General features: G+C 41.9%; 1 protein-coding gene across 1 annotated transcript in view; it reads right to left on the reverse strand.

Moving 5' to 3' along the window:
* Positions 1-13,384, reverse strand: part of LOC137533355 (serpin A3-5-like) — a 59,557-nt gene that overhangs the window by 25,028 nt on the left and 21,145 nt on the right. Inside the window, exons 2-3 of the mRNA XM_068254722.1 lie at positions 11,570-12,237; positions 2,076-2,331 (exon numbers count right to left, since the gene is read on the reverse strand). Of these exons, the coding sequence (XP_068110823.1) occupies positions 2,076-2,331; positions 11,570-12,233 (920 nt within the window). The 5' untranslated portion in view covers positions 12,234-12,237. The remainder of the gene's footprint in view (positions 1-2,075; positions 2,332-11,569; positions 12,238-13,384) is intronic.

Genomic DNA, 13,384 nt, shown 5'->3' on the forward strand with positions numbered 1-13,384 from the left:
ATACCTTTTCACTGCACCTGTGTAACTGCACATTGCATTATACCACCAACAGTCAGGTCAAAAAAAGTGTTCAGTACCTCACCTTTATCAAAATGAATGAGGTATGGATCCTGAAGGGCTACTGCCTACCCAAAGACTAAGTCATTCCCCACACACAGCATCTCTGACTGCATACCATGTGACTGCCTGCCCCAAGACTAAGTCAGTCCCCACACAGCATCTCTGCCTACAGGCCGCTTGACTGCCTTCTCCGCCACCACCAACAGGATCCAGGACTCCAGGTGGATTCCTGAATTTTTATGGCCGCTGCTACCAAACATAATAGAACATTTTCTGGTGCGTGTACATGCCTAATTTTTCTGGCTGTACATGTGTCAATTCCCGTTCATGATCATTACTTTGCCGCGGTGAAGGGGCTTGCATATCACAATGAAGCAATGACCGGCTATATGAGTGTGTTGGGGGCACACCCACGATAATAAGGTCGTTGCTTCATTGTGGACAGACCAAATTCGATCAGCTGGACAGTCACTGTTGTTCTGTCATTGAGCTACCTCAGCCCGACCATATGGGCTTGAAGGCCATGGCCTGCACTCTCGCCATCGTGCGCGCCAGTGTGGCCATCACTACACAAACAGCTGTTTGCGGTGCGTTACACAGTGAGTTTGGTCTGTTAGTGTGATGATCCATGTATACACACGCAAGATGGTTTCAAGCACTTTAGGCTTCCAATTTAGCAATGCAATGTGATTTCTGCCTTTTAGGGATTATAATCCTGCTGTGCGTCAAATCTGTAATTTTCCCCGGGACTTTTGTCATGTATCCCACTCCGCCATGCCTCCCTCTAGGTGTTATACCCCTTGAAACATCTTTTCCATCACTTTTGTGGCCAGAAACAGTGTTTGTAGTTTTGAAAGTTCACCTGCCCATTGAAGTCTATTGTGGTTCAAAAAGTTTGCAGGTTTGCGAACTTTTTCAGAAGTTGGAGTTCGAGGTTCGCGAACCGAAAATCGGAGTTTCGAGCCATCTCTACTCCTAGGTGAAATGTTTACACCTTGTCAGTAAAATGCCTTTAAAGTGAACCTTAACTGACCTACAAAAAAAAAAGTTTCACTTACCTGGAGCTTCCACCAGCCCCCTGCAGACGTCCTGTGCCTGGGCCGGGATAAACAGATCCTCCGGTCCCCTTCAGGCAGCCAGTTTTGTCTTTGGTAGTGTACCTGCATGGCCCTGGCCGCACGCGTCCATCGATCGAGCTCCGGGAACTGTAGCTGTCCTTGAACATGCGCAGTACGCAGGATAGTCATGGAGACAGGGGCTTGATCCAGGTCCACACAGGTGCACTTGCTCGGCCTAAATGAAACTGGCTACCTGCGGGGGACTGGAGGATTGGTTTGTCCCGGCTCAGGCAACGGATGTCTGCAAGGGGCTGGTGGAAGTCCCAGGTAAGTGAAACTTTGTTTTTTCATCGGTCAGTTAAGGTTCACTTTAAAGCCACCAGAAAAAAAGAAAATGTTGAAAATAATTGTTGATAGTACTTTCCCCTCTACTTTTTAGTAGGTTTTAAAGGGAAGGTTCAGGCAGTTGGCCAACCTGACCTGGCCAGGCGCGGCTGCCAGGTCGGGCTCTTCTGCGCTCCAATCTGCACCTCACGGGGGCGCGCTGTTGTCATCGGACATCCTCCGGACTGTACTGCGCAGGCGCAGTAGTTCTGCACCTGCGCAGTACAGCCCGGAGGACGTCCGATGACGTCAGCGTGCCCGTGTGGGACGCAGAAGAGCCCGTCGTTGGAGCGCAGAAGGGCCCGACCTGGCAGCCGGCCTGGCCAGGTCGGGTCGGCCACCGGAGACGACCAGGAGCCTCTGGAGCGGCGGAGAGGGCACCTCCTGCCTGCCACGGGCTGGAGGAAGCCCCTGGTAAGTGGATATGGGTTTTTATTTTTTTTTCAAACTGCCTGAACCTTCCCTTTAAGTTGAAAAATGCTGAAAAGTTAATTGAAATAGAAGATGAAAAATAAACTCCTATGAGAAAAATTAGGAAAAGAAGTAAATTGAATAAGGGCCAGGGCGTCTTACATTGGATTCAGCTTCAGAGACGATACTTTCTTGAGGGCTCTTTCCACGTTATGCAGCTGTCCGGGGTCTGGCAAGAAGATAATGGCTGAAACGTTGCCATGATACGGGATCTCAACTGCAGTACAGCCAATTTCACTATTAAAGGCCACGCGATATTTTCCTTCACTCTTCATCATTGATACTTTAATAACTGTATTTTCATCCACATGAAAGTCAGATTCTCCTTTAACAGTCTCGAAAGATGTTTTCCAGACTCCTGAAAATAACATGATCTCATATTAGCATTACACCTCTTCCCAAATTCCCACTCATGTCCTGTCCATCGAGTATAGATAGAACTCGGTCCAGACAGTAACTCACTTGCAGAAATGTAGAAGTAGACTTTAACCACTTTTTCCACCACTACAGTATACCTACGTCCCCTGGGACTTCATCTAAGCCATGAGGATGGAGATATATGTCTTGTAGCTGAAGCACAGCTGTGCACAGCTTGAAAAATGGGGGAGAAACCGAGAGCCCAATATGGTGCAGTATGTTAATATGGAGAGATCTGTTGTGAATAAATGAGATGATTATACTCACAAGGGTGGGTCGCCACAAAGGCAACCACTGGACAGGCCGGCGGGGAGAATTGTAACCTGACCCCGCTCAGGTTTAAAAAGTCGCTCTCTGTAGACAGGAGAAAATGGGGATACACCCCTCCACCAAGGGTGGACTAGATTATATTGAAATACGATAACAGAGGCGCCAAGCAGAATAAATTAGTTAAAATTGTTAAAAAGTGGGAAGTGGGTGGACTCACCTCCCTTCTGAAAAAAAGGCTGGGCAATGGACAGGTTACTTACAGTCTAAAGTAGCAAGACTGTAAGTAACCTGTCCATTGTCCGGCTTTTTTTTTCAGAAGGGAGGTGAGTCCACCCACTTCCTGTTTTTAACAATTTTAACTAATTTTATTCTGCTTGGCGCCTCTGTTATCGTATCTCAATACAGCTGTGCACAATTGGGCTTGCCCCTGTGCAAGACCTGCTGAAAGTGAATATATACGTTCCCTGAGCCAATAAAATGTATTTTTACCATTAAAAATTATTTTATTTTCTCAGTTCATAGTGAAAAATACACACCGCAGCATTATTTCAGAATCAAATATCTTCACCATAAATTGTGAAAGGAACATAATTTAAGTTTTGTGGTAAACAGTAAAAATTGACAAACAAAATGTGTGTTTTTTATCTACAATAGCACTTTTCATTTTTAAACTGAAAATGGTAAAACTTTGAAATAATGTTTTTTTTTTCAATTTTTTTTTCCTATTAAAAAGCCTAGAAAACAAAATTGTTCGCTGGAAAAAATGCCATACAATGAAAGTCTTAGTCTAGCTATATATTCCATTTAGGTGTCAAAAGTAGGGATAACATAATTGCTGATTAAATAGGGACACAGCTAAGAAAATGTCAAAACTCCTCTGTTCCATAAGCGGGAAACAAAGTCTGGATGCGAAGTGGTTAAAGAGTAGGTAGCTCCTTCAGCCCAGCTCCTTATAGTGTAGGATTTCATGGTCAACCTTATTACTAACATATGAGACATGCATATGAAACCCAATTGTTCTACAGGATTCCTAACAAAGACTGTGACAAGGAGGTGGCCAATGGCCAAGTTTTTATAACAAGCTCCTCCTCTGAGCATCTAATTATTTATACAATAAATCGGAAACTTCTAGGCTATCTATAATCCTCAAAGAGATAAAAAGTTTTGAATCAGGATGATACGATTTATTGGCTAACTTAGAAGAAAAGCTGTAAGCTTTCGGCCATGAAGCCTTCGTCAGACTGATTCCTGTATACTGACAAAATTAGGAACACAACTTATATACACTGGACATTGAAAAGGAGATACATGACAGGGATGCTCAAATCCGTATTCCGGAGACACCCGGATAGTTGTATCCGGATATCTCCCAGTACACCTTTGCAGGGGAGGGGGGGGGGTGTCAATCTTACCTGACTGACTACTTCTTGCTCCATCCCTCGGCGCCTCCCACGATGCGGTTCACACGCATCACGTGACTCCAAACACTTCCTCCTTCAACCCGGAATAAAGAAGTGTTTGGAGTCGCGTGGACCACATCGTGGGAGGCACTGAGGGATGGAGCAAGAAGACGTCAGTCAGGTAAGATTGAACCAACGAACCAATTGAACCCCCCCCCCCCCCGCAAAGGTGTACTGGGAGATATCCGGATACAACTATCCGGATATCTCCCGAATACGGATTTGAGCATGCCTGATACATGATTCTGCATTAAATGTCATTGGATAAAACACTAAATTGCCGCGCTTGTGTTAAACATTTAGGCAGCATACAAAACTGTGGGCTTACTCCTACCCACTTCCATAAACAGTGCAAAAATAAATAAAAATTATTGCGCCAGTGAACCAATCTTCACACAAATATATTTGCTAAAATTGAATAAGATTACTATTGCATAAAATGGATTGGATACCATCCACAGCCACCTATCTGGCCAGATATCCACACACAATCACACACCTCATACACACTGACCCCTAACTGTGCTTGATTAGATAGCTTTGCTGACAAACAAATTTGCTGCTTGATGTCTTGTCCAATCCTATTTAGTCACAGCTGTTCAGTGCGTCATACACTGGTTTGCTATGTGTGCGCTGCACTCGATTTATTGCACCCTCTATTCTCAGCTCCTTGCTGCTCCAATAGGAAGTTTAGTAAAAAAGATCATTAAAAACGATTGCTCAATAGCGATATTCATCATTAAATTCACTGCGCTTCTTACACTTGATGACATTCAGCTCTTCGCTGCTTCAGTAAAAAGTTCCTTTAAAAGAATCGCTCAGCAGCGGTATTCAACACTTACAGCTTCCAGCCGTGTGTAAACAAAGTTCGTTGTCCACTTTACACAGCGGTTTCAGTACACTTACGTCAACCGTGATCTTCAGGGAGGGGGCGGAGGAGTCAGAAAGTTTCTGCTGGCAGTTGAAATCGAGTCCCGGCCGGTGACTCGCTGCAGAAATCTCCCTCTACCCATAGTACTGGTCGGATGTAAAGGGTGACATCACCGCTATTCTCCCAGCCAAACAGCCGACATGTTTCGATAGGTCCGCCTATCTGCCCCCGGGCTTGCCATGATTAGACCAGCTACTGCTCTTGTACTTTTAGACTCCGCCCACCTCCAGCACATCATCACTTCCTCTCTATTCTCCACAAAATCATTTTTATGCAGTTATGTCCATTGCATTCGCACAATTCACAACTCCGCCTTCTCCTCCCTTATCATATTTAGCGTGCATATTCTTGTGCATATCCCTATGCACATCTCGCAATTCAAGATATATCTCTGTGTTGTTTTTTTCTTTATTTTAAGAAGCAAACATTGAAATATTAAAATTCAAATATTTCCACATCTTGATTTAACCCATTTGGGGCGAGACTGTTCATTGTATAAATCCATTTGGTTAGTTTACGCAACATCTTTTTAATAAAGTCCCCTCCTCTCCAATCTTTCCTTACAGTTTGAAGAGCTTTTGCGATTTAATAGAAAGGATAGGGAAATCGCTAAGCACTTTGAAAAGCAATTTCCAGGGCACATTCAATGAATAAATACAATGTATTTATTCATTTCTGGGGCAAACAGTGCACTTCCTGACTTACGTCAGGAAGTGCAAAAAACATCCCTACACAAAAGCGCTTCGAAAAGCGTTTTTGCAAGTACAAATCGCTCTGAAAGCCCTTAGAAATGCACTTTCAAAATTGCTAAACAAATCGCTGTATATCAAAAACTGTTATCTACGTACAGATTGATATACTGAGTCTATCCTGTCAGAGCTGCCTTTACTTGGCCACGCGCGGTGGTGGCGTGACATCACTTACGTCACGGGGGTAGAGGCGGTACAAACCCTTAAAGTGATCCTGGCAGTGCATGTAAAAAATAGAGAAACGCCCCATCATCATGTAAGCTGATCATAATATAAATATATATAAATAAATATATGTACATATAATATATATATATATATATATATATATACTGTATATATATATATATATATATATATATATATATATATATATATATATGTATATATATACATGTATATCCTACTAATGTAATAAATGGGAAAGTTTGGATGTTTGGATGTTTGGATGTTTGCTACTCGATCACGCAAAAACGGCTGAACGGATTTGAATGAAATTTGGTACACACATAGTACATTACCTGGAATAAAGTATAGGATACTTTTTATACCCATAACCAAAAAGAGACAAATACTGGAAAATGTAAACTGCAGCCATTATTACACTGTTACACTGGAGGTGTGTTTAGCTTCTAAGGGTAGAATGGTTAATTTGCATATATTCAGCAGTGATGCACTGGGAGACATCTCAAGCTCACTCCAACCTGAATTATCGCAAATTATTTCTGTTTTAAGAAAGCAAACTTTTGTTTTTCTTAACATCTTAGTAAGGGGGCTTTTAGGACCATTGTAGTCCCTTACACACTCCAATGAGTTCTGGGTCACCATGAGCGTGCTGGTTAGTCTGTACCTCTCGGTGTTACAAGCCCTACTGCATAGAGCCAAATTAATCCATGCCATGCACTGATGAGGCTAAAACAATCCAAAACAGTCTGTATGCATGTTGGATTATTATGGCTCTGTACAAATTAACAAGCTGACACATCATTGCATTCCAGCAGTTCTGGAGGTGCGTTTAGCTTCTAAGGGTAATAATGGTTATTTTGCATATATTCAGCAGTGATGCACTGGGAGACATCTCAAGCTCACTCTAACCTGAATTATCGCAAACTCTTTCTGTTTTAAGAAAGCAAACTTTGTTTTTCTTACACTGTTAATGGTAGGGTTCTCAAACTTTGCACAGTTGGTCGTTGGGTGACTAGGATTATTATTCAGAAAAGTGGTTGGAGCCTATAAAAGCCAATCAAAATTCACCTATTGATTTTCAAGGGGAATATTTACATTTCTGCCATTCTTGCACTGTTAATGGCACAAGCCTCAAACCTGGTATAGTTGATCATTGGGTGTCTGGAGTTCAATTTCAGAAAGGGGGTGGAGCCACAAATAGCCAATCAGATTTGTTTCATTCCAATGCAAATTATTGTTGCCAAACACTGCAAAGCTCACAAACTTGGTAAGTGCGTAATTGATTAATTGTGTGTTAGGGTTAGGAAGTGGGCACAGCCAACACCAGCCAAATACATAAGCGGGCAACGCAGGGTAATAAGTGGGCGGAGACAAATACAAATGTTACTGGGGAAATGTAAACAGCAGCCATTCTTACACTGTTAATGGTACGGTTCTCAAACTTTGCACAGTTGGTTACTGCGTGATTGGGGTAAATATTCAGAAAAGTGGGTGGAGGCTACAAAAAACAATCAAAAATTACCTATTGATTTTTCAGGGGAATATTTCATTGCTGCCATTCTTGCACTGTTAATGACACAAGCCTCAAACCTGGTACAGTTGATCATTGTGTGACTGGGGTTTAAATTTATATAAGGGGGTGGAGCCCCAAACAGCCAATCTGATTTGTTTCATTTTAATGCAGGTTATTGATGCCAAAGACCGCAAAGCTCACAAACTTGGTCATTGAGTAATTGAGTAAATGGGTGTTAGGGTTAGGAAAAGTGGGCGCAGCCAACACCAGCCAAATACATAATCGGGCAATGCTGGGTCATCAGTAGGCGGAGAGAAATACAAATTCCACTGAGAAAATGTAAACTGCAGCAATTCTTACACTATTAATGGTAGGGTTCTCAAACTTTGCACAGTTGGTCACTGGGTAACTGAGATTAATATTCAGAAAAGTGGGTGGAGCCTACAAAAGCCAATCAAAATCCACCTATTAATCTTTAAGGGGAATATTTAATTGATGCCATTCTTGCACTGTTAATCACCTGTACCTGGTACAGTTGGCCATTGGGTGATTGGAGTTCAAATTCAGAAAAGGGGTGGAGCCACAGCCAATCAGATTTATTTTATTTCAATGCAAATTATTGATGCCAAAGACCCCAAAGCTCACAAACTTGATAATTAAGTAATTTTGTGTTAGGGTTAGAAAAAGTGGGTGGAGCCAACACCAGCCAAATACATACCTGGGCAATGCCGAGTCTTCAGTGGGCGGAGACAAACACAAATTTCACTGGGAAAATGTAAACTGCAGCCATTCTTACACTATTAATTGTAGGGTTCTAAAACTTTGCACAGTTGGTCACTGGGTGACTGGGATTAATATTTAGAAAAGTGGGTGGAGCCTACAAAAACCAATCACAATTCACCTATTGATTTTCAAGGCAAATATTTAATTGCTGCTATTTTTGCACTGTTAATGGCACAAGCCTCAAACCTGGTACAGTTGATCATTGGTTGACTGGGGTTAAATATTTAGAAATGGGGTGGGGCCACAAACAGCGAATCAGATGTGTTTCATTTCAATGAAAATTATTCATGCCAACGACCACAAATCTCACAAACTTGGTCATTGACTATTGACATTTGTGTGTTAGGGTTAGAAAAAGTGGCCACAGCCAACAGCAGCCAAATACATACCCGGGAAACATTAGGACATCAGTGGGTGGAGAAAAATACAAATTTCACTGCCAGAATGTAAACTGCAGCCATTCTTACACTGTCTGTCAATGGTAGGGTTCTTAAACTTTGCACAGTTGGTCACTGGGTGACTGGGATTAATATTCAGAAAAGTGGGTGGAGCCTACAAAAGCTAATCAAAATTCACCTATTGATTTTCAAAGGAGTGGAGCCACAGCCAATTAGATTTATTTCATTTCGATGCCAATTATTGATGCCAAAGACCGCAACGCTCACAAACTAGGTCATTATTGAGTAATTGTGTGTTAGGATTAGAAAAAGAGGGCAGAACTAACACTAGCCAAATACATACCCAGGCACCGCCGGGCGACCAGCTAGTATACTAGTAGATATACATTTACATATATATATAGTACTGTGTATATATATATATATATATATATATATATATATATATATATATATATATATTACACATACAGGCTGCATTTCTATGTTTACTTTCTGTCCTAAGCCAGCAGATTGGGGTTCACATGGAGGGAATCAGACAGGCTAAACTATATATTGTAACATTCTCTGGAGATGCAGCTGCGGGCAGTCAGGATAACTCCGCAGCTGCTTCGGTTTCTCTGTCGGGCGTTTATCCCGTCCCTCCGGCGTCTAGCACGCCGAGGAGGGGATTGTCAGTGGCTCATAGGGTGGCTTTGTCACGCGCGCGCGTGCACAGATAGGACCTTTATGCGGGGAGAAGGCGCGTCAGCTGACCTGCCGGTCGGCTGACGTCAGAGGAGACTCTCAGCGTTTCCGATTGGTTGATGGGTATGGGCGTGGCCAAGGGGTCTCCTCTGCTTCTTAAGCCTTCTGGAGTCACTTGCAATCTGTCTGCTGTTGCGAATGCTTCATGTTAGCACTCAGACCTTAGATAGATCCGGTGTGCTTTGATCTGGGAGGAAACCGGAGATTTCACACAAGACTAGGATTTATTGTTACTGTTGTTATTATATTGCTTGATCACCTGTGTATGACTCTGGCTCTCTTCTGACTTCGCTCTTGCTTTACTTTAGCCCATCTGATTCTGTTGCTGACTCTGCCTGAATATTTCTATCCTCTTGCCTGCCGATTTTGTACTGTATCTGCCCGCCTGTTGCCAAACCAATCTGTCTGACCACTCCACTCACCAGTGAGCCCTTGTCACTGGTGAGGTTCATTACTGATAGTACCCACCAGCTCCTTTGGTGAGGTTCTGCCAAACAGACCATTTCCACCAAGACAGCTAGGCATATGAACTCCTTCTTCCCTGCTGCCGTTAAACTCTTGAACTCCATTCACTGGCTCACTTCGTCAGGCCGGTAGTCAGATCATATGGTTCCAACGATATGGGTGATAGGTCATCCACTGGCTGTGTTTTTCTGTTATTTCCTATTAGTGCCTTACCTTACCTTACCCTGCTAAAGCCACACCCATCTTAGCTTACTGTAATGCGTCATCCATTTACTGTTTTGGTTGCTAAATGTCATGGTTGTTTTTAATGTCTTTGTTTTTGCCTTTTGTGTTTCTTTTTGTGTCGCTGAGTTCTCTGTTTGTGCCAAACCCAATTCCGGGCATGACCCAGTCATGCTTGGCGAAATAAACTTGATTCTGATTCTGATTTTGATTCTGATTACAGTTGCACCAAGCACTATACACTACTGTCATTACCTTGTTAGCTATACGTGCATTATTGGTGATTCTGCAAATCACCATATAATCAGTTATAGTGTCTGGATTATTGGTGATACTGCAGATCACTCAATAACCTGACTCCTGTTTTGCTACACCAATCGTTACATATATATATATAATAGTTTAGTCTGTCTGATTCCCCCCATCTGGACCCAAATCTGCTGCTTAGGACAGAAGGTAAACATAGAAATGCAGCCTGCATGTGTATGAAGAGTTTAGCAGTTGTAATTTGATCTCTCCCCTGTGTCACCTGACTGCCATGGCAGATGATCTCATTTGAAAGCACAGGATGTTAACAATATTGCCATTTGGTTCCCAACTGCTTGTGAGCTAAATGCTTCTGCCTTACTGTTACAGATTTTTTTGCCTTGATTTTGACTACTCTCTGCCTGCCGCCTGCACCGATATCTGCCTGGATTTTGACTACTCTCTGCCTGCCTTATTTGTACAGTTTCATTGTACATTGTACCGTTTATTCATACAAATTTGTGTTCTAGTCTTTTATTTATATGCAGAATATCAACCAGGCCGTTATTCTGACATATTTTGGTGAGTTATGACTTAAAAATTGGAGCCTTAAAATTCTTGAAAAAAAATGTACCGCTTTTGACAGTATGTTTGTTTAGGCCGAAGTTCCCCTTTAATGACAAGTCAATTAGCCAAAGATTTGTATTAGTTTGAGGAGATAATCTTGCTGAAAGGGATTTTTCTAAGAAAAGATTTTGCTGAATTAGGTTTTTGAGGTGAGAGAAGGTGGGAATATCTTCAGACTTCCAATTTGATACGATCAAGTGTCTGGCTGCCCATATAACGTGGGTAACAGTAATTCTAAATTGAACAGGCAAGGGCTAAGGGGGGGCTGTAAAATGTATTTTTATAGGGAAGCTAAAAAATGATCACCTAGGAGAAAAAGGGAATTGCATATGGGCCAAAGTGGCATTAAGAGAGACAGGTATGAATTGCCTTTCTAAAACATAGCAAGCAGTTTTATATCACAATGATACCATTTTTGGGCTAACTTAAAAGTTACACAATAGATGATATCATCCTGATTCATAACGTCTGTCTTTTACTGATGGCTAACACAGGACAATACTCTTCTGCTTTCTAAAACATGAGCCCCAAAACTCCATTGACTTTGCAGTTGATCTGTGTGTTGAAATGTTTATAACTTACCTTTGAAGTATATGGCATTGACGAGAACTAAAAGCGTGGTTGGGTCAAAACTGTCAAACAAATTCTTGATTTGTTCATTGGTATTCTCGGCCACGAAGGAATTGATTTCACTTACTGCTTTTTCTGAATTCTGAAAATCTGTGGGAAAGGCTTCTGAGTGATAGAAGACTTTGAGAACATTCAAGAATTTCTCAAGAAGTTTTCGACCTTCTTGGACAAAGAGAGCATTGGCATTGTGGAGCTCGACATCACGGTTGGATGCATCGAGGATCCAAATGAACTGCTGAAAGCCTTTCTGGATGTCTTGTTCTGAGACAGATGATGTATTGAACCCAAGTACTTCCAATATTTCCATTTTTGTCTGACCCTTTGCACCAGCAGAAAGCATACTAAATGCCATGGAAATACTGATTGGAGAGAAGAATATGTTATCTTTGGGATATTTTGTAGCTAGGTGTGTGTACAAATGATGGGCAAATTTGGTATTGCCGGGTGTAATCTTCTGGAGCGGTGGTATCTTTATAGACAGAGAGCTGGTTTTCACATAATCATCATCATCATCATGGTGGTCCTTGGCATGGTGGTGTTCATTTTCGGTGAAATGGCCAAAGATTCCCGAACTAAACAGAGCTTCGCTCAAGCACAAAATCAGCAAGAACCTCATAGTTCTGAAAGAAAAAAAAAGAAATAAAATGAATTAAGAAATTTAAAAGGGTAGGTTGAAAAAAAGAAATGCAAAGTCAGTGAAGGAAGATTGCAGATAGAGGGTAAATTGGTCCCTATGTAATTCACTTTTTTACCTAGGTGATATTTTCCCACCTTATAAATAAAATGTCTTTTAAAGGACAACTGTAGTGAGAGGAAAATGGAGGCTGTCATATTTATTTCCTTTTAAACAATACCTGTTGCCTGGCAGCCCTGAAGAACTATTTGGCTGCAGTAGTGTCTGAATCACACCAGAAACAAGCATGCAGCTAATCTTATCAGATCTGACAATGATGTCAGAAACAGCTGATTTGCAGCCTGCTTGTTCGGGGTCTATGGCTTAAAGTATTAGAGGCAGAGGAACAACAGGATAGCCAGGCAACTGGTATTGCTTAAAAGGAAATAAATATAAATATGGCAGCTACCATATACCTCTCCTTACAGTTGTCCTATAAGCCACCAAACAACAATAAAATACTCAATAATTGTAATTTTGACAGTACTATTTCACCTACTTTTTCAATTACAGGTATTTTAAACAGAAGATCAAAAATTATCTCCTGGGAGAAAACAGGGGAAACATGAATTGAATAAGGGGCAAGGTCCATTAAGAGAGACACTAAGACATTGAGGGCCATATCTTATTGTCTTTGTTATGATCACATCAGGTGCATTGTTAACTTCCACACTGAGATAAGAGTCTCCCCGAGCACGGAGTCTAAGTGACCATGGGTCTTCACCAGAGCACCCCGCAAGGGATGATGGCTTAACTGCCTAGTGCCCACCAGGTTACACTCAGAGGGAACCATAACACTGGATCGGAGAACAACCGACACTGTAATGTAGAACTTGAAGTCAAACAGGCCGAGGGTCGGGGCAGGTAGCAGACAAGCGATAACGTGACACAAGCCAAGGATCAAGTCGAATACCAGGGGACATGAAAAAATGTTATGTGAGGCAGTTAGTGGCTCCGAGGCTAAATTCCTAGTTTCCCCAACCCAAGAACATAAAAATGCTTGGATAGAAGCATGGGACAAGCTAAACGATTATTTACAGACCAAAGCAAATCATAAACGATTTTTTAGGAAACAGGCCTTTTTTGAACAGGGA

This window comes from Hyperolius riggenbachi, chromosome 9 (genome assembly GCF_040937935.1).
Source record: "Hyperolius riggenbachi isolate aHypRig1 chromosome 9, aHypRig1.pri, whole genome shotgun sequence".
NCBI lineage: Eukaryota > Metazoa > Chordata > Amphibia > Anura > Hyperoliidae > Hyperolius > Hyperolius riggenbachi.